This window comes from Peromyscus leucopus, chromosome 1, assembly GCF_004664715.2.
Source record: "Peromyscus leucopus breed LL Stock chromosome 1, UCI_PerLeu_2.1, whole genome shotgun sequence".
Lineage (NCBI taxonomy): Eukaryota > Metazoa > Chordata > Mammalia > Rodentia > Cricetidae > Peromyscus > Peromyscus leucopus.
This window is the reverse complement of record NC_051063.1, coordinates 46,534,208-46,557,490: the sequence shown is the minus strand read 5'-3', so window position 1 is coordinate 46,557,490 and position 23,283 is coordinate 46,534,208. Positions and strand designations below refer to the sequence as shown.

The following is a 23,283-nucleotide window of genomic DNA, read 5'->3' as shown; positions in this document are numbered from 1 at the left end:
GATGGATTTGCTGCAGAACTTCTTTGAAAGTGTGGTAGAATCCTCTTCAAATTCTTTTCCATTTTTTATCATACAAGTCTTTCATTTACTTGATTAGAGTTACTACAAGATATTTTACATTTCATTTGAAGCTATTGTGAAAGATGCTGTTTCCCTGATTTCTTTCTCAGTCCATTTGTCACTTGTATATAGGAAAGCTACTGGTTTTTTTTTTTTTTTGTGTGTGTGTTGTGTATTAAATTTGTACCCTGCTATTTTGCTAAAGTGTTTACCAGCTGTAGGAGATTCCTGTTGGAATTTTTATACTTATGTTTATAATAATGTCATCTGCAAATATATTTTCATTGCTTCCCTTCCTCTTTATACCCTGTAGGTCAGTTGCCTTATTGCTCTAGCTAAGACTTCAAGTACTGTATTGAATAGATATGGAGAGAGTGGACGGCCTTGTTCATCTGAATTATATAGTGGAAATGCTTTGAGTTTCAATCTATTTAGGCTGACGTTGGCTATGAGCTTGCTGTAAATCACCTTTATTATTTTGATGCATGTCTGTTGTATATCCAAGTCTCTTTAATACATTTTTCATGAAGGTGTGTTGGATTTTGTCAAAAGCCTTTTCTTCATCTAATGCTCTGGTTCTCAACCTGTGGATTACAAACCCTTTGATTTTCACATGGGTCACATATCAGATATCCTACATATCAAATATTTATGATTTATAGCAGTAGAAATCTACAATTATGAAGTAGCAATGAAAACAATTTTAGGGTTGAGGGTGACCAAAACATGAGAAACTATATTAAAGGGTTACAGCATTAGGAAGATTGAGAACCACTGATTTTTCTGATGTGTTTGTGGATTCTGCTTCCAAGGAGATAATAGAAGATGAAAAGATCTCATATATGCATGGAAAAATAAAAGTAATATGGTAAAACTGATCATCCTACCACAAGCAATCTAAAGGATTAATACAAGCCCCATCAAAATTCCAAAACAATTCTTCACAGATCTTGAAAGTATTATTCTCACCCTCATATGAAAACACACAAGAAAAAAAAAACAGGATAGCTAAAGAATCTTGAATTTAAAAAGGAAAATTATGGTGGTTTCACCATCCCTGATCTCAAATTTACTAAGAACTATAGTAATAAAAACAGGATGGTATTGGCATAAAAGCAGACATGTTGATCAATTGAAATGAATTAGAGACCTAGATATGAATCCATACACCTATGAACACCTGCCTTTTTTTTTTTTTATAAAGCAGTCAGGAATACACGCATGAAAATATAGGGGGCCATGGGAATGTACAGCCATGACAACTAGTGTTTGACAAGTTGGCCCACCAGAAGTTTAACTCCCTGATGGGGAGCCCCACCTGGAAAAGCCATGGGGTCACTGGCTGTGGAAATTGGTTGTTTTCTGTCTGTAACTTTCTCTGGTGCCACTGCTATGCCTCTCTATTAAGATCAGCTGTGGGGTTCTTTCCACAGCCCTTCAGTGGTGTGTTTTATGCTTACACTTATAGCTGTGGATGTTCTGGAAGATGACTTCTGTTTAGGCTGTATAATTTTTTTAACTGTATATAAAAGTTTATTCATAATTGACAAAACCACAAGCAAACAAAATTACCTCCAGTAAGTATGTGGATATAGAAATTATTTATGTGCAAGATGGAATATTGATTTCAAGGTATCAAACCAAGAAAAGACATGAAAATGATAATCCCATGTAGAAAAGTGAAAGAGCAATCTAAATAAGATTAAATAATATATGATTTAAAATTGATATTTTCAAAAAGGCATAACTATGAAGGAACTAATGAGATCTGTGGTTGCCAGTTTCTAAGGGTGTGGGGAGGGATAAACATGTGATGCACTCAAGATTTCATTATAAGGCCTGAGTGTGAAAAGAGGGACAAACATGATATCCAGGGGATTCAGCTAACAGAGAAGTCCTGTGCATATTGTCATAATACATACACATTATTAGTCTGACAAACATTGCCTTTATTCCTGACATTTCCTCTTCACAATTTACCATCCAGTGATCTTCCCTCTGGATCGTAGTTAAACATCCCCCCATCATCATGTTGCATATAAGATCCTGACTCCCTATCACTACACAACTCACTGAGGTTATCTTAACAAACATCAGTAAAAACACACTAAATGGAGCCTTCCTTAAATCCATAACATAGGAAAGGATGTTTTTCTTTCACATCCATATAGTTTTGTTCTCTTCCCTCATTACCATATTTAAATAACCATATGTCAAAAATATCTTTAAACCCTGGATTTTTTTTCATATTTTTTTTATTTTACAATACTATTCGGTTCTACATAATAGCCACAGATTCCCTTGTTCTCTCCCTTCCTGCCCCCTCCTATTCCCCCCAGCCCACCCACCATTCCCACCTCCTCCAGATCAAGGTCTGCCCTGAGGACTGGGTTCAACCTGATTGACTCAGTCCAGGCAGGTCCAGTCCCCTCCTCCCAGATTGAGCCAAGCGTCCCTGTATAAGTCCCAGGTTTCAAAGAGCCAACTCATGCAACAAGCCCAGGACCTGGTACCACTGCCTAGATGCCTCCCAAACAGATCAAGCCAATTGACTGTCTCACCTATTCAGAGGGCCTGATCCAGTTGGGGGCCCCTCATAGGCTGTATAATTTTGATGTGTAGAGTTGATACTAGAATATTTTACATTACTCAGACTGAAATAGGATTTTCACTCACAAAGACAGCCTTGTATACAGACAGCTAATTTTGGACTTCAAAAGAGACAAAAGTTCCCCTGGAGAAGATACACAAGAGACTAATATCCAGGTGTTGTTTATTGCTGAACCAAGGACAGGTGTTTACAATGAGACATAGCGCCTTGCAGTAGCTATCTTTCTGCATGTACCCTGATGGCTCAAGGTTCAGTCAATAGTTTGCTGTTGAGGATCCCTCACCAACTTAGAGCTGCATGCAGGGGTCACAATGTAACATTACTAGCCTAAGATAAACTATGTGACTTATCTTGTGTTTTGAGAATGGATAGAGCCCTGAAAATGTAACTTATGATTGTTAAGAGTTTGGCTGTATGGCAGCAGCAGCAGTGTGTAGAGAGACAGCTGTGGAGAGCTGAGTGAAGGAGCTGCTGCCATGAAGGAAGATCTATGTGAAGGAACTGTGGAAAGAGCTGAGTAGTGAGTGTATGTGTGTTTTAGAGTGAGAGTGTGTGTGTTTGCAGAAGGAGCTGAGGAGAGAATATGAATAACTAGGCAGGAGAGAGAGCAAGAGAAATTTTCAGAGAAAAGAGGGGCCTGTGTAAGTGTGTGTAGAAAATGTAGCTGTATGTAAAGAGATGTAACTGTGTAGAGACAGAGATATTTTAAGAGAAATTTTGAGAGAGGATTTCTTAAGTTGAAGTAAAAGAGAAAGTTATCATCAGAAAGCATGTGTGTTTCCTTATTATTTACCCCTCAGATAGAAAAGTCTATCCCTAAGATATATAAGAATTTTTCCAAAGTCTGGCCACATTCATGGATTTTCTTGCCTTATCCTGGTGGTGACTGAAGGCTTGGTGCCCCAGTTACAGATAGGAAAAAAGACAGGATCTTCAACAGATGGTGCTTGTCAAGCTGGATGGCTGCATGTAGAAGAATCCAAATAGGTCAAGAACATCAAAATAAAAGCAGATGCACTGAACCTGGTAGAAAAGAAAGTGGGAAATGGTATTGAACTCACTGGAATAAGAAAAGATTTTCTGATCAGACCAACAATAGCACAGACATTAAGAACAACTATTAATAAAAGGGACCTCATGAAACTGAAAAGCTTCTGTATGGCACAGGCCTATATCATTGGGAAAAAGTGGTAGACTACAGAATGGAAAATGATTTTTATCAACTATACTTCTGATAGAGGATTAATATATAAAATATACAAAGAAGTCAAATAAACTGGACGTCAAGAAAAGAAATACACATGTAAAAAGTGGGTACAAATCTAGTCAGAGTTCTCAAAGGAAATAACACACATGGCTGAGAAATACTGAAAGAAATGTTCAACATTCTTAGTCATCAGGGAAATGCAAATCAAATATACTTTGAGATTTAATCTTACACTAGTCAGTATGGCCAATATTGATTAAAAAATGACAGGTCATGTAGAAAGAATTTTCTTTGGGCCACCAGCTTACAAAAAATGACATGGAGACTTATTATTAATTTTGAAAGTTTGGCCTGTAGCTTAGGCTTGTCTTACTAGCTTTTATAGCCTAAATTAACCCATTAATATTAATCTACATTTTGCCTTATGGCTTTTTACCTCTTTTTCATCTTGCACTTCCTGTATCCTCTCTGTCCTCTTGCGTCTCTTGTGCATAGATTCATTTCCTCTTCATCTCTTTCTGCACAGATGTACCATCTAACCTCTACCTGCCTAGCTATTGGCCATTCAGCTCTTTATTAAAATAATCAGAAGGCATCTTGGCAAGGAAATATTTTCACAAAAATAATATTCCACAGGGAGGTCATGCTGGAAAGGATACAGAATCAAAGGAACACATATATTGCTGGTGGGAGTACAAACTTGCATAGCCACTATGGATGTCAGTGACAGTTTCTTAGAAAAATGAGAAAGGAACTATCTGAACATCCACCTCTATGCCACTCTTAAACATATACCTAAGGGATACTCCATCCTACTAAAGAAACTTCCTCAGCTATGTTCAATGCTGATATATATATATATATATATATATATATATATATATATATATATAATTGAAATTGGAACAACCTAGATGGCCACCAACAGATAAATGAAGAAAATGTGGTACTTTTACATATGGTATATTATTCAGCTGTTAAAGGAAATGAAATTTGAAATATATGTATGGAACTACAAAAAATTATTCTGACTGAGGTAACCCACATAAAAAAAGACAAATATAAATGTATTTGTGTATGCTGTTAAGGATTCAATAAGCAACCTACAGTCCATATAAACACAGAGGTTATGTACAGAGTAAGAGACTAGGGGAAGGATAGATCTTCCTAGGAAGGGGAAATAGAAGCGATAGTTATGTATGAACACAGTCTTTCCAATGAAACCATGCAATCTATGGTTCCATAAACATCCCTGTTCCAGAGTTGCTATTGGTAGGGCTCCGTTGACAGTTTTGCCCCTAGCATGTCAGCAGCTCTTCTACAGTCTCTTCATGCATTGTCCACATCATCTTTATGTGCTTTTGCTGCATCATCCTCATCTTGAATGTGTCTCCTGGAAATCTGTGCCAGCTCCTTAATGACTTCCTCCATGGTCAATTTGGCATCAATTATCAAGGAAGGCATCATCTAAATCCATCTGTGTTCCCTTCCTTGAGAATCTACAGTTCTTTGATGTTATCAGGAAGATATATGGCACGTACACGACAACTTCTTCCCCTACATGCCTATCAAAGACACAAGACACAGCTGTCTCAATTTCCAACCCAGAAATACAGTTGTGAGCACCCTCCAAGAGATGTCAGATTTGCATGGCAGACTAGATGCAGGGCAGTGGGAATAATGGACATCAACCCTGTCCCTGGAGCACCTCACTTTGTTGAGCTGGGAGAGGTAGAACACGTTGAATACAGCAGTAGCTGGCTAATGGCCACAAAGCCAGCCAGGAGGCTTCCTGGAAAGAAAGCAGAAAGTGGGAAGATAAACTTTTCTAGGCTGTTCATATCATGAACTTTTTTCTTCCTTTATCTGTGACAGATAGTTGTTACATACAGTACTCTAGATTGGTGGTCATGGTCTTTTAGGATGTGGAATGCAAGGCTACAGTCTATTCTGGCTTTCAAGATTTCTAATGAGAAAACAGCCATTATTTTGATGGGTTTTTCTTTATATATGATGGATTTGTGCTTTTCTCTGATAGATTTCAATACCCCCACCAACACACACACACACACACACACACACACTCAGTTTTTCCTACCAAGATATGCTGTGAGAAATTTTGTTTCTGGTCTTGTCTTTTTGGTGTTCTGTATGGTTCTTATATTATTAGGGAAATTTTCTTCCATGATTGTGTTGAAGTTCTGATCTATGCCACTGACCTCTGAATATTCTCCCTCATCTGTTCCTATAATTCAAAGCTCTCATCTTTTCATGGGGTCTCACATTCCCTTCATGTTCATTTCATGTATTGTTAATTTTCCATATTCCTTGCTTATTTTGTGTTGATCCTCTACTGTATCTTTGTGTCCTGTCTTTCTATTTTCTGCTCTGTTCATCTATTTGTCAGACTTTCCCTTGAGTTTTCGACTTGGAATTTTGGGTTTTTCAAATCCATGTTCATTTCTTCTTGGTTCCTCTTCAGTGTTTCTATCTCCTGATTGAATTACATTTTCAAATCCTGTATTGTATTCATCATTTTCACTGGCCTACTGCTTGTGTTTTCTGGGGCATCATACAGGTGTTGGATTTTTTTCTTCTCTTTAAGTTCATTAGGCTCTTTCTTTATGTTTTTTTTAAACTTGACTTTTTTGTTGATATATTTTATGTATACAAGTGTTTTGTCTCCATCAGATTCCATTATTGATAGTTGTAAGCTACCATGTAACTGCTGGGAACTGAACTCAGGATCTCTAGAAGAGCAGAGCAGCCAGTATTCTTAAACACTGAGTCATCTCTCCAGTCACTCCTTGGTATTTTTTAATAAATTTATGAGTGTTCTCTTAAATTCTGTGTCCTGGGGTTCATTTTAGGTAAATTTATTTGGCAAACAGTTCTATAGGTCTGGTGGGTTTTATAGAGGAAATACTGCCTTTATATTTCATATTGTTTGTCCTTTGCAATGAGATCTGAGCACATTAACTTCTTTTGTTAGTTCTATGTCTGATATGGACAGAGCAGGTTGGGATTGAATACAGGATGTGTACGTCACATTTTCTACCACAACAATCAGTATATAGATGAAATAGCATGTGCAAATGTATGCTTGTACACTAATGTATATGTAGACATATCCTTGCAGCCTGCCCCAAGGTAAGAACTTAGCAACACCAGACAAAGTGGCTCCTTTGAGAGTAAGATAAGAAGGGATAATCAGTACTGTTACTTCTCATTTGATTACTTATAATGCTGTAGGAAGAGAATGTAGCATCTAGAAATTACAGAAATGTGACTCTTCCTGGGACCATTATTCTTCTGGGAAGAGGAGGGAGGCATATGGAACATATCATTAGCAATAGAAAGCAAAATGCATGCTCAGGTTCAACCTGAGAACATAAAATCAGAAGCATGTTTTAAAGTTTAACTTTTTATTGACAATAATAGCAAAGCAGGGCATGACCTGATACTACATGTGTGTTCCTCCCTGTGACTTGTTCTCTACATGGTGGAGCTACTCCAGGACAGTGTTTATGTGTTTCAAATACAAATACTTGAAGTGACTCTAAGTGATGCTCACCAAAGGGCTTTGGTATCACCTTCCTCTTCCCATTCTGTTTTACATGTATATATGTGGATGTGTAAATGTGTGTGCATATTCAGGTGATTATATGAGAGAATGTGTGTACATGTACATACACATATGTGGAAGTCACAGATTAACCTTGAGTGTTGTTTTTTAGAAGGTGATATGCTTGTTTTTTGAGATAGGATACTTCACTGGGACACAAGACTCATTAATTAGGCTGGGTTGGGTATCCAGCAAGCGTTCAGGATCTCTTGTCTGTCATCCCAGTGTTGGTATAACAAGCACACACACCTGGCCATTATATATATGCCAAAGATTGGATTTAGTCTTCAGGTTTGTGTGTCAAGCACTTTAGTGAATGAAATATCTCTCTAGCATTCTCTCCTGCATTCTCTATGCTTCACAATATGTGGACCAGCATGATGTGTTGGGATCGCTATTTTCTTTCATTTTTTTTTACCTGAGTTGTAAGCACGTCTAAGAACAGATACACAAATCAAATATATTTATTATTGAAAACATACAGAAGAAAAATGACCATGAATTATTTTATTATATTAGTTATTTTACAGTGAAATACTATTTTAACTCAAGACATGATACACATTAGCACAAGGGATAATAACACTGTTGCAGAGAAGAGAAAATTGCAATATATTTGTGCAGTGACTCCAGAAACTGCAAAATGTTTGACAGGTGTTTCCTTGGTCTTGACACAATGGGAATACATGAGAGCAGAGTAAGGGCAGCTTGTCCCTGATGAAGAAAAAGCTGGATGAAGGTCTAGACGTGATTGCAGAAAACAACACAGCTTAGACCACAAATTCTGTTCTTCTTTAAACAGGAATGAAGCAGATCTGGTAGGGGGGTGGCAGAGAGGCAAATCCATTGGCCACTGGGGTAATATTGATGTCTTTAGGGTGAACCAGTGATTTCAGATTAAAGTTCTGTAAAATAGTGGTCAGTAATAGAAACAGCTCCATGTGTGCCAAGCCCTCTCCTGCACAAATCCGTTTTCCTAGGGGGAAGAAAGCCAAAGAAGATTACTATTCTCATTCATAAATGAGAGAATCACTGTACTTGTACCTGACATAGGAGATTATTAATGAATGGTAATTTATTTATTGTAGTGCATGAGACCAGCTCCCAGGACTGCTCCAGGGTTGCAAAGAGAATGCCTCAGTGTAGCAGGACTTAAGAATAATTCTTATCTATCCGAGGGAATAAGACTCATACAGGTACTCTTGGTTATTCTCTTAAGTTCTCTTCTTCCTCTCTTTTTTCTTCATCCCCTTATATACATCACAGGGAAGGGAATAAAAAGTTATATCTGAGCGTCACATTAGATTGCTTAGGTAAATGATAAGGAGTAGAGCCATTCTGATAACACACATGAAATAAACTTCAGCTTTCTCATTAGTGGGGTAACTGCAGCTCTGAAGGAATATACAGCAGTTTCAGTATCTGTTAAGGAGATAGCCTATGAAAGGGGTTATAAAGTTAAACTATTTGGCAGCCTAGAATGTAGAGAAATTATGCGTTGTATTGTGTATTTCTAAGTGTGATTAACATTCTAAACTAACATTTAAAAGTGTCAGTTTTTCCCAGACTTGGAGGCAGCTCAGACATGAAGAGAAGCCAGTGCAGTGGGGAATAAGTAACCATGGCAACACTTGGCTGTGCAGGCTACAAAGCAGAGGCTGAGGGCACAGTGCCCATGAGATAAGCTGCTAAGAATCTGTGTAGGGAGATATGTCTTAAATTATCAGCCAGACTTTAGCAAAACTATCACCAATGTTGCTTTATGCCTGTGACCTTGGTTCAGCAATCAGACACTTGGGAATTTGTCCTTGTGTGATTCATTTGCAGGGGCAACTAGTCAACTTTGAATTTGTTGTGAGGTTTTAAATCAGCTAATTGTACATAGTTGTCTAGAACTGGGGAGACATGGCCATTCTCCTATTTGAGCCTGAGACAATGATATAAAACAGATTTCTAAGTTTCTATAGTCTTCATGGAACAATAGGTCTAGTTATGAAGCACATCCTAGTATATGCAGCTTAAAATGAATCATTATTTGATAGTCCACAGACATAAGTGCTCTTAAGATTGAGATGTATCATGAGATTACATGTAGATATTACATGAGAATGCACTCTAGTGGGGAAATTCCTCAGCTGTTTATGCACATGTGAAATTACAGACAAGAGCAAACAATGTCAGAGTCCGTGGCCTCATAAGCCTTGCTTGAAATGACATTCCTCCACCAGGGAATTATTCATCTGGTGGGTTGACACCTGAATTATTAATGGCCCTCTGTTGTATTATTCCATGGCCCGTAGCAGTTATTGGATGGGTTGGTAGATGGACAGCTGCATGAAAGGACATCTAATTGGGCAAATAGAATAAGTTGAATTATTTTTTTCTCAATTACCTATACTATTAAGAAATACATTGTTCAAAAATACTTTTTAGTTAAGTATGTTTGTTTACATTTATAAGCAGACTGCTTGTGAGACTGAGGAAGAGTCTCTGTGTTCATAATAAAAAATAAAAAAACCAAGGACAGAAACTGCATATCCAAAGGCAGCATACACATTGCAGGTGTGGACTCAATATCCATTGTTCTCATATTGAATGAGAAGGAACAGTGTTCCCAATCATATTGACAGAGTGTCCTGCCACATCTACAATGTCTCCATCATCTCATGATGATTGGAATGAAGTTCCTGGCACTCTGAACAGAGTAAAAGTGCTCTGACCTAATGGTTTAAAACATTCTTTTAATAATATGGGATTTCTTCTTATAATACTCAATTACCTATGCTTTTTGAGGCAGCTAGGGAGTTAGTCATTTATTAGAAAGATGCTCCATCTTAGGCATTAATTAATAAGGTTTGAGATGTAAATGTTCTGATTTATCCCCAATAACCCAGAGATCTGGGAATCTTTCTCATTGCCCTTGTCCAACTGAAATTTATCAAGTATTGTTCATTCATGTGTTTACCAAGTGCACTTGAGGCTCTTTGGTAATTTTCTGTATTTTTGGAGACTTGTAAGTGCATAGTTGAGCATGAGGGTGAGTGACACAGCAAAAAAGACATGAATATAAATTATGGTGTCTCCATTTTCATAGTGAGTGAATAAAGTGTAAATGAAGTTTGCTTTCTTTGATATTTCTGTGATGTAGCTAAGGGAAGATTAAACACACACTTTTCTTCAGCTTTCTCAACTTTGAACAATGGATAACAATCAAAGCTTTACTTTCGTAAACTAAAAGGGAAGAAATCTCCTTATCATGACAGTGCATGGACACTGGAGAGTCATATTCCTGATCATTGCAAGTCTAATGGCCATTAGGGAGCCACTGTGTAAATCTTTAGAGACTCTCATGTCACTGGAGCCATGGAAATAGGTTTCTATTACCTGCTGAGAAAGGCATGAAGTAGTCACTTTTCTTAAAGTTTCCATTCTTATCTAGAAAGTGTCCAGGGTCAAATACCTCTGGGTTGGGGAATTCCTTGCTGTCATGCAGGACTGATGACAGTGATGTTATTACTGTTGTTCCCTATAACAACACACAGAGAGAAATCGAGTTACAAAGAAAGCATAGAGCTAAAACACGTTAGGAAATTAACCTAGTTCACCTTCTGCTCCATAGTGGGAGTTAAGTAAAAAGAACAGCAGGGACATTTCAACACAGAGAGCAGGGAGAAGGTTGAGGCCAGGCACAGATGTGGCTAAAGTGCCATCTAGTGACATTTCGCATGAGTACTTGGACTAAAACTTCTCAATCTCTTCTTTCCTTCAGATTAGACTCATGCTTCTCTAATCTGATTTCTCAGGCTCATCATTTCTGTATACTCCTCATGTGAATCAGTTTCTAAGTAGAATTATTCATTGAGTATTTTGAACAGAATAGGAGAACATTCAATAAGTAAAATATGGAAGATTTGGAAAGATAATTACCACTCCTTTTTTTCTCATTTACAGAATCTGTCTATCTATATCTGTATTTATATGATAGGAAAGTAAATGCAGGGCTATGTGCCAGAGTAGAGGTGTGCAGTCTTGTATGTAATCTATCTATATGAATGCTCAGACACAAATATAGAAATACATATATGCACATGTGTCAGAAAAGCAGGATGAGGACTCTTTAGGAGAAGAAAAGGAAGTGTTGGAATGAGGAGGAGAGGGAAAAATAAAATTAAACAAAATAAGATTAAAGTAAGATGATCTGCTGACAGCTAAATCAATAAAACTTCTAGGGATATACAGAAATTGCTGGGAACTGGTGCTGGCAAGTTTTCTTTAAATAGTACACAAACTAATCTCGTATCATTTCAAAGTTTCTAGGAATGTGCTCTACAAAGCTTTTACAAGGCTGACACACATATTACTATGCAGCTTAAGTAAGTATGTTTAAATTTATAAAGCTAAAAAAACATTATTGACATACATAAATTGTGTGAAAATTAAGTTCTAGTGTCAATAGACATTGAAAGTATATTCATAACCACTTGTTTACACATTTCCCATCACTGCTTCTCTGCTACAATGACAGAGTTTCTGAAGAGGCAGCACAATCCCCTTGGCCTAGAAAGTCTGAAATCTACCAGAACAATTATGGCAAAGATCATTGGGTCCTTTCCTATTACTTCTGCTGAGATCAGTGGCTCTAGTCTGATCAAAGAAATCACTTTTCCTACTTGTCAGAAGGGAAAATCAGCTGTGAAGTCATGCTTATTTCTAGACCAGGTTGTTCCACAAAGGGAAATAAATGGGATAATCTGCTTGAGTGGACCCAAAGAGACCAGTCATATCATGATCCAGCAGCAGAGCGATGAAGGGATATAAGTTTAGTTGATGCAACACTTGCCTCAAACTAGGGTCTAAACCCAAGGAAGCCATGAGAAGATATGTCACTCCTATCTTGTCCTTTGTCCTATTTACTATTTAGTTGGGTCTAAGGACACGAACATAAACAAGTTATGTATATTAGCATAGACCTCAACAGTCTTACCTCAGGAGTGTCCTTTAGCCAAAGCAGACTGGCAACCTCACCCATATACTAAGTCTGTTATCACACAACAAAGCCCAATGCCACTGGCAAAGCTAGTTCCATCATCTCCACATGATATTAGTTATTGGAAACTTACCAATCTCTTTTTGTCCCTACCATTAAAAACTACAGAACTACCCTGTAGAGAGCAACTTCATCCTTTTTGGATGAAGGTATTACTATAAAAATTCTGCATTTTTCATCTATAGTATCTGGAACTCAATCAGAAGTTTTTGGGGTCTTCAAAGTAAAACTAAGTGGCCACAGAATGAACTAAGTACAAACAGAACCACATCAGGGAACATTCTTAACTTACTTTTAAGCCAACAGCTTAAAATATAAGAATTCTAAGAATTTTGGAGGAGAAAAATTATGGACAGAAATTTCTTTACATAGAAATCATAAGCAATGTGTAGTAGAGAAAGTCCAACATACATACATGTTGATAACATATATAGTGCTGTAGGATGTCTTTTTACATGCTGATAATGTGTGTTGCTTTTATTGCTTAATAAAGAAACTATGGCAAGAAAGCTTACAGAAGAAGGCAGAGTCAGGGGATATGCAATCCAGCTACCCAAGAAGGAAGATGTGAAAGTACTGGTAAGCAAAGAAGCCACATATCAAGACATAGATAAATAGGAATGGGTTGAATTAAGTTCAAAGAGCTAGCTAATATAAGCTTTAGGCATAAACTATACAGTTTGAAATTAATATAACCCTCTGAGTAATTATTTGTATACACAATTATGGGACCACAGGTAGAAGAGATTCATCTGGACTGTTGGTCAATGCAAGAGTGGAGAAAATTCCATCTACATATACAGTCAGTGATCAAAGGGTAAACAATACACAGAACCATAAAATGGAGGCAGAGAACAATTTTGAAATACTGTACAGATGTTTGTGAATAAAATTCACCTAAAAAAAATCTGTGTTCCTGGGTCATGCTCATACATAATTGGCTCTACAATAAAGTATCTCTTATACCCTTAAATAAATCAGACTAAAAATTATCATCTGATCTACACAAATATCAATGTATTCCTAAAACATCAAACTTGATACAGAGATATTAAAGTTACAATCCTTCATCCTAATCAGAAATGAGACAAGTGATGACCACTGCAACCAGGTCTGTTCATCACTAGGCTGCAATTAGCCAACCGAAGAGAAACTAAGAACAATGGAATATGAAAAGTACATAGCAAAGTATTAGCCCATATAACAACTTCAAATCCACATACATTTACAGATACCTGTTAGAAATAGTAAAATTCACATGTTTAGATAAAAATAAGACCAACAGAAGGATTACATCAATTGTTTCCATTATGCAGATGGAATGAATAGCAGAGGCACTAGAGAAATAATAACAGATATTCACCACTCAGATAACCTACAAAAAGATATTTATAAACTTCCCTATTGAAAAGAAACATGGCAGAGAAATAAACATAACAAATAAATGATTGGATGACATAACCTTACTGATGATTTGAAAGAATTCAGGATATCAATTCTTTCCAATTTGAAGATTTTTTTTTCTCATAATGATAAAAATCCAGAAAAGACTTTTGGAAATTTGACAAAGTGTTTGAACATTCCAACAGAAATATCTAAGCTTTGCCAAACAGTATATGAAAGTGAGAGCAAATGTGGAAGTATCATTACCAGATGTATCTGTACCTGCAGTAGAGCTGCCTTCCTGATTGGGAAGCAGTATAAGCCACCAGCAGCTTTGGTGACACAGAGGACTGGAACTGCACTCTCATCTGGGGGCATCAAGAGCACAGAGGTGCAGCAGAGAAGAGACAAGCTTACCTTGGGGATAAGGTAGTTCCTGAACTTAGTGTCACAAGTCACCGCATGGGGCACGCTGGTGGGGATGAGGTCAATGAATCTTTGGACCTCATGAATCATGGCGTCTGTGTAGGGCATGTGGTTCCTGTCCTGCATGCAGGGTCTGCGGTTTCTGCCAACCACATGATCAATCTCTTCCTGGACTTTAGCTGGTTGGTCACAGTGAGAAATGGGGGAATAGGATAAAAGTGACATGTTTGGCACAATGTCAGGCCATACACAGCATAATGTAGGTTTTGTAAAACAATTGAAAATGTGTATTTTTCATTCAGAGATAAAAGTATTTATATATATATATAATTATGCAGAAATGATGTGTTGTGGATTTATATCACTATTCTATACAGATATGATATATCAGCATACACTTATTATTATATATAATATAATATAATGTAATATAGTAAGCCATAATTGCAAATAAAGTATAAGTAATTAAAAGTATCAAATAAAACAGAGTATAATTAGTCAACATGCTTTAGTCTATGGTAAAGAAGATTAGAACTCAGATACTAAATCTGTATCCAAATACAATATTCTTTTCTAGTCACATTCTAAGATATGTGTATTTATGAATATGTGTGTGCTGCATGTGTACAATTTGAAAGACTCTTCTTTTTTGTTCCCACACTTAATGAACAAGTTCAACCTCTTCAGCTACTTCTGAAGTATATTCATATTTGTAAAATGACTGTTTCTTATATGCCTATATATGCACAACATTTATGACTTTCAGATATGGGAAATGAAATTTCAGTTACATCTACATCATCTACATAAACAAATACATGCTTAAACATACACACACATGCACACTTCCTCTTTCCCCTCACTTCATTAGCAATATCATATTGGAACCTCATGAAACTGACAAGCTTCTGTATGGAAAAAGACACCATCATTAGGACGAAATGACAAACTACACAATGAGAAAAGATTTTATCCAACACATCCAATAGAGGGCTAAGATCCAAAATTATAAGGAAATCAATGAATGAGATATCAAGAAAACAAATAACCCAAATAATAAATGGGGTACAGATCAAAGAAGAAAATCAAATGGCTGAGAAAAACTTTAAGAAACATAGAAAAATGTTCAAAAACCTTAGTCATCAGGGAAATGCAAATCAAAACTACTTTGAAATTTCATTTTACACCCATCAGAATGGTGAAGATCAGTTTTAAAAAAAGTGACAGATCATGCTGGTAATGATGTGGCACAAGGGGAACACGTATGCATTGTTGATGGGAGTGCAAACCTGTACAGCCACTACGGCTATCAGTGTGACAATACTTCAGGAAGATGGGAACCAATCTACCTCAAGATACAGCTATACTACTCTTGGGCATACCTAACAATTGTTTCATCTGATCATGGAAAGACTTGCTCAACAATGTTCTGTTGTTGTTTGTTTTTGCTCTTTTTGAGGGGGCCTGTAACACAGCTACCAAAAAATCCACACACCAAGACTTATTATTACTTATGAATGCCCAGCCTTAGTTTTGCTTAGTTTCTTGCCAGCTTTTCTTAACTTTAAATTATCCCATCTATCTTTGCCTACAGGATTTTTCTTTTTCTATTCTTGTATACCTTTCTTTGTTTCTTACTCCATGACTTGCTGTGTAGCTGGGCAGTTGGCCCCTGGAGTCCTCCTCCTTCTCTGGCTCCTTGATTTCTCACTCCTCCATCTCTTTTCTCACTCCTTACTATTTATCCTCTCTGCCTGCCAGCCTCTCCTATTTTTCTCTCCTGCCTCACTATTGGCCATTCATCTCTTTATTAGACCATCAAGTGTTTCAGACAGGCACAGTAACAAAGCTTCACAGAGTTAAACAAATGCAACATAAACAAAAGTAACACACCTTAAAATAATATTCTACTACAATGTTCATTGCTCCTTTATTCATAATAGCCAGAAATTGAAATGAAGTGTATTTCCCTACAGAGGAATAGATTGTTTTTAAATGTGGTTTATTCATTCAATGGAATGTCACTCAGCCATTAAAAAAAGAATAAAGTTATGAAATTCTCAGGTAAATTGATGGAACCAAAAAAACAAAACAAAACAACAAAAAAAAACATAAAACCTCACCCTGAGTGATGTAATCCAGACCCAGCAAGAGAAATTTGGTATGGATTCACTTAAATGTGGATATTAGCTGTTAAATCAATGATAACCAAGCTACAATCTGTACAACCACTGAGGTTAGATTTAATGTAAGGGACTATGGAGGACAGATAGATCTTGTTAGGAAGGGGAGATAGAATAGATAGTTATGGATATGTTGGGGGGAGGCTTGACTGGGCAGGGGAGCAGGGGTGAGGGAATATAAGGAGAGACAGATAAAATTCAGGGCCATTTGAGTGATAGTATGGAATCTTAATACAGTAGAAACTTTATATATATATATATATATATAATATATATATATATATAAACATATATGAAGTGATCTAAATGAAATATCCAAGAGCCCCAACTGAACATCCCTTGTCACCAAATAAAATTTCCAAGACCAGCGTTACTTTGCATCTAATTGAGTTGTTGTTCAAATGAGTTTGATGAACATCTCCAAACAACCCAGGCTATAGCCAAGACAATAGATTGCTTTCCACAAACTGACAGCAAGGCCTCATTGCTGAAGCAACACCTATACATCTCTGTGGACATGGAGAAGTCAAACTGATGCCTACATAGAACCTTCATCCCCATGTTTCAGCATCTTTGGTACTGGAATGTACTCTACATACTATCAAAAGAGACATATAAACACCAACCCAGCCACAAACCCTTTCATTAACAATATTGCCTTGCCTGCAAGATATGCTAGGGCAATGGTGTTACAATACTTGTGGGTGTAACTAACCAAGAACTGATTTTACTTAAGGTTCACTCCATGAAATGAAAACTAGTCCTGAAACTTGTTTGGTGGCCAATAATGGGAGTCTAAATAATCCAGAGACCTATAGTAAAAGCAAATATTTCTGTTCTAAAACAAAAAAAATTATCAACAAAACACAAAACAAAAATATAGCGTATGGTAATATTTTATTTGTACTGAAATGTGATTTTATTTGTATGTTAATAAATAAAGTTGCCTGGGGGTCAGAGCTCTTAGAGCCATAGCAAAAGCTGGGCATTGGTGGTGCACACCTTTAATCCCAGCACTTAGTAGGCAGAGCTAGCTAGATCTCTGTGTGTTCAAGGATACAGCCAGGATTGGAGACACACGCCTTTAATCTCAATACCAACCATAGAAGACCTGGAGGTCTGTACAGACAGGCCGTGATGAGGCAGTCATGTGGTTGGGTTTACAACCAATGAGAAGGCAGAACAGAAAGTCTATATAAAGACAAACAAACAGGAAGTAGATCTCTTTCGGAGAGGTAGGACCAGCGCAGGAGGAAGGGTAAGGTTTTAGCTCTTAGCTCTGTCCTCTTGGCTTTCTTCTTTGCATTGGTTCTGTGTTTCTTATTTAATAAGACGGTTGGTTACACCTACAATAGCAATAAAATGAATCCTAATGACATTCTGCTATACTCATCCTTCAGTGCCTTGCTCAGCCATCTTTATCTTTATCTTGCAACAGATGGCAACAAATACAGAAACCCTCAAATAGACAATATACAGACATTGAGAGACCTTGGAGAACTTAGCACTAAATGGAATACCTCATCAAATCACTCCCATCAGGAACCTCTGTGGAATCAGAGGCAGAAAGATTGTAAGAACAAGACAGGATGGAGGATACTAAGGAAAAAAGGCTCTGTAAAGTCAAAATAAAGGATATATGAACTCACAAAAGCTGAGGCTGCATGCACAGGGCCTGCACAGGTCTACACCAGGTCTTTGCATATATATTATGGCTTCCAGTTTAGTGTTTTTATGGGATTCTTTGATGTGAAAATGAATGCTCTTTTTTCCTGTGCCTTCTCTTGTGTTCTTTTCCTTTGTTTTGTCCAGTTCTGATGTGTTATTTTTGCTGTGTCAGGTTATATTTAGTAGATTGTATTATACTATGTATCATTTTTAGAAACCTGCTTGTTTTCTAATGAGAGGCAGAAAAGAAGGATATCTGAATATGAGAGAAGGTGGGGAGGAACAGGAAGGAATAGAGGGAAGATCCATAATCATGATACATAATGTGAGAAAAAAATCAATTATTAGTAAAAGGGAAAGATTATAGATTGGACTATAACATTGTGTTAAACCAATATTCACTGATAGATTAATTGTAAATACATAAGTATTATCCATTATCATGAAAATTATTATTATTTTCCATTATTAGCAGTATTTTTGATAAATGGATATATTTTTGTCTGTAATTTTGCATTTCTTGAGTTAGAATTATACTGGAAATTTAAGTAAATATTTTAAAGTGCTGGGAATATATACTCAATTAAAAGGAGTTTAGACTTAATTTTTTTTCTCTTTCATCCCTCATTTTCTGTCAGTCCTACAGCACCCACATGGTAAATATGGAATTGGGAGCTTTCCAGACCTGGTACACAGCAAAATCTCTGATACACTCACCCTCCCACAAGAGGTATTCAGGCTCCTGGAGTCATGGCTTCCTGTGACTTTACTTCAGATAATAGGATAAAAAACATTCTCACAAATTTCATGAAGAAATGGAAAACTGGACAAAAATTATGGAAAACCTAGAGGTCTCATCTGCCCTTTATTTTAGAAACTCATCAGAAGCCAGCTGATCATGAGAATCCCGGTGTAGTTTCAATAAGAATAGTTAACATGTGACCCAGGGATCTCCCTGAAGGGTTCCATGCTTCTATTCAGTTCAGAAACTCCATGAATCTGTGTCTTGGATGGATGTTTAGAATCCATTCTGATTAATACATGGAAAGTATTTTCTATTAATGTGGTGAAATATGGAGTGCTGATTTATTTCTTTGTCTGGAGGATAGACTGCTGCTCACATTGATGGAACAAGGCACTGAAAAATTTCTGAGCCAGAATTCTGGGACTAAAATGTTGGGAAGCTCCCCTTTCATCCCTATGCACTGCTCATTCCCTGTCAATCATCAATGTCTAGAATAAAGGGCTTCTTAGACTCAGTTTCTTTTAAGAATTCTATTTTCCTGGAGGGGGTCACCTGCTGAATGGGAACAGGAAGAGAACCTCAGCAAGGCCAGCATCTGGTACACAACATTATTCTCTACTTAAACTTCTATTGCTTTGGAGCAGGAGTCTTCACTGGTCTGTAAATATAGATACACAACTTGTTTGTCTTACTACATGCATGTTCATCTAACATTTATGATTCAACATCATCTTTCCTGATCTACATTTTTCTCATTCCTCATATTACTGGTTCCATAAATTGGTGAAGCCTCCTTGTCTGCTTATTGTTATCTCTTCCTATCCTAAAAATATAAATTTTGATTCACACTTGTGCTTTAATCATGTAATATATGTTGGGTACAGGAGGAAGAGTGTGCTTTGTATATGCTGAACCACTGGATCTGTTTTAAAGTACAATGTAAAAGAAAGTGCTATTAATACAGTTAAAAAAATCATTGTTCAATAATTTAAGGAAATGGACTTTTGAAGTGATAAGATTCTTTCATCTATATTTTCTGTGTTAATGGAAAAATGTTTCTAGAGAATCTAAATATTTTGAATGCTTCTCAGAATGAACATTATCTCAGCCATACTCAGTGCATTCTAGGCTTTCTGCTTATGCTTCCATGAGATGAGTTTTCTTTTTTCCACCCCAAAGTTAGATTCATCAGAATGAGGAAAGGAAATTGAAAGGTTTTAGGTGATCTAAAGACAGGATTTTTGAGATTAAGGGAACATGTATCCACAAGACAATGTATCCTGACCACACCTGTCATAGCTTACCTTCCAGATAACTCACACACTGACCAGAATTTGGTTGCTTTTCGTACAGTCAGAGTCTGTTTCTCTTAGTCATGCTGTTCTTCACAGCCAGTGAGTGGCACAGAAAGTGAAGGACTGAGACTTCTCTAAGAATGACACACAGGACACTAGCAGAGACTTTCCAGCATCTTATAGGAACTCTGTGTATCACCACCTGAGTCCTCACCTGTGACATGTGGGTGCTTCAGCAGGAGCAGGAGAGCATATCTCAGCGTTGTGCTTATTGTCTCTGTCCCAGCACCAAACAGATCATTCACTGTGGTTGCCAGATGTTCAAGTGTAAATTCTGATAGTTGATTGTTGTTTACCTAAGAATAATTTGATGCAATAATCTGATAAATTGTTTACCAGCACATCTGATTATAATGGCTCTACAGTTTTATGCAAGTTTATGTATTTGTTACTGAAAGTATAAAATTTAAAATAAAAAACCATAGCTCCCTTTCCAAATGGTTATTCTAACTTCATAGAAGTTTACTGAGTTGTATAGTCTTGGGGTCTAGTTAATTTGACATGAACATTTATTTAATTGCAAGTTTTTTTATAGTAAGACTTCTACAGAATATTTGTTTTTATATTGTTGCCAACAAAGATCCTGGAATGTAGAATAGAGGAGAAATTAACATATAATTTCAAAGACTATGGCACAGATTTTTATAATTTTTGACATCACCCTGATTCCTTATTAGCCTAACTCTTGCAATGATGTGACTATCTGTACATAAATTTGTGCAGTTTTGTATAATTATGCTTTAAAAAACATAAATGAAACATTTTATTCATTATCTATTTACTCCCATCAAAGCCATATGAAGAAGAATTGTGGTAGGTCTAATCTTCAGATATGCAAATTCATACATAAAAATGAGGGTCTGTATCTCCATATGGTAAAGAAGAGTGGAGGACATTTGACTCTGTCTCTGGGAATTCTCTATTAAACTAAGAGGTTTGTAATGAGATCCTTTGTCCTTGTGTTAAATAAATCCATTCTTTCTTAGTGCATTAATAACTAGGTTTCCTTTTACTTTTAAAAAATAATATATCTTTGCATATTTATCCCACATTTATTATCCATCCATCTACCCATTGATGACTTCTAGATTGATTATCTCAGCGACTTTGAGAAATACAGTAAGAAACAAACATGAATGTGCAGGTTTTCCATACGCTGATATACTTTGAATATAAACTCAGAAGTAAAGTACTTGGGTCCTATGATAGACATAGAGAAAGAGATTCTAGAGGACCCATGACATTGTTTTACACAATGGCTCTAATAATCGACATTCTCATTAACATTATATTAGTGTCCATCTCATTACATGATTACTAGCAGTTTTTTTCTTTGAAAAAGTTCCACAATTACAATTGAACCATTAAATCTCATTGTGATATTATGTGTCTTTCCTGATGGAAAATGACATCCATAATTGTGTTGGTCACTTGAATTTATTCTTTGAAATATAATATCTAAAACAATGGGAGAACTTAAAAAATGAATAACCAAAAGATATTAAATTGGCACAGTATAAAATACTTTAAGGACTACAATTTATGACCAAGTGGCAATTACCCCCAAAGTCTATAGTTACTTAAAAAATTCAGTCACCACAATATAGCACATTATTAGAACAAAAGAAACAAGGCATATAGTCACTACAATTGACACAGAAAAGCAGTTGACAGTTGCGGATACAAACTTTCATGATGTAAAAGAAAGTATGGCTAGAAGACAATGTATGTGCCACAAAAAATCTAGGAACACTACAAATATAAAGTACACTGTGTTACAAAAGATTAAAAATTTATTCTAAATTTAGTATGGAAATAAAATCTAAACACATGTACTTTTGAATCATTTGAAGTAATAGAAATCTTAGTCTGAAAAATTAAACAAATAAATGAAATAAAGGAACCTAAATTAGAAAGGGTAAAGCACAATGATATTTATGAAGAAGTGTGATAAATATGTAGAAAATCACATGTAATATAAAATTGTGTAAAATCAATCAAAGCTAATGAATGATTGTAGTACAATTTCAGGACAAAAAAATAAGTCCAGTTGTGACTCTATACAGCAGAAAGTAATAATCTGAAATGTAATCAGGATACAAAGGTAATAATATTCCTCAGAATAATCTAATGACTCACTTTCATATGCTTAGATATTCTAATGCAAAAACAAATCTTCAAATTTAAGGGGAACTGTGAGGAATGTCTGAGCCCACAAACTTCAAAAATGAAATTAACCAAAAGAGATGAGTAAGGACATTCTATGCTCATTAATGGAAAAACTCCACCAAGAAGACATTGCAATTCTAAACATTTATGCACCAAACATATGGGCACCCAGTCTCATAAAACAAACATGATTAAATATAAAATCACAGACTGACTCAAACATAGTGACAGCAGGTGACTTAGATACCCCACTTCCATCAACAGATAAGTCATCTAGACAAAAACTAGAGAAACTATGATGCTAAATGACATCATCAATCAAATGGACCTAAAAGGTATTACAGAACCTTCCATTCAAGCTCAGAAGAATATAATTTCTTCACAGAAATCCATAGAACTTTCTCCAGAATCGAACACATAATAGGGCACAAAGCAAATCTTGAAGAATTTAAGAAAATTGAAATTGTATCCTGCATATTGTCTGACCATAAAAAGATAAAGATAGACATTGCTAACAATAGAAAAAACAGAAAGGACACAAACTCATCCAAATTTAATAGCATATTAGTGAATGGAAACTGGGTTAAGAAAGAAATAAAGAAGGAAATTAAAACATTCCTAACCTTGAATGAAAATTAAAAACACAACATATGAAAATCTATGGGACACAATGGAAAAACTGCTATGAAGATTATTTATAGCACTAAGATCTACATAAAAATTGGAGATTTCACATAATAATTATTATTTAAAAGTTCATGTGAAAGCATAGGAAAAATAAGAACAAACAACACCCAAGATGTT

The 23,283-nt window shown here is 36.1% G+C and overlaps 1 protein-coding gene across 1 annotated transcript in view; it reads right to left on the bottom strand.

Moving 5' to 3' along the window:
* Positions 1–7,910: 7,910 nt before the first annotated feature.
* LOC114687280 (cytochrome P450 2C26-like) overlaps positions 7,911–23,283 on the bottom strand; it is a 32,319-nt gene continuing 16,946 nt past the window's right edge. The window contains exons 6-9 of the mRNA XM_037206727.1: positions 20,465–20,606; positions 14,351–14,538; positions 10,888–11,029; positions 7,911–8,479 (exon numbers count right to left, since the gene is read on the bottom strand). Of these exons, the coding sequence (XP_037062622.1) occupies positions 8,298–8,479; positions 10,888–11,029; positions 14,351–14,538; positions 20,465–20,606 (654 nt within the window). The 3' untranslated portion in view covers positions 7,911–8,297. The remainder of the gene's footprint in view (positions 8,480–10,887; positions 11,030–14,350; positions 14,539–20,464; positions 20,607–23,283) is intronic.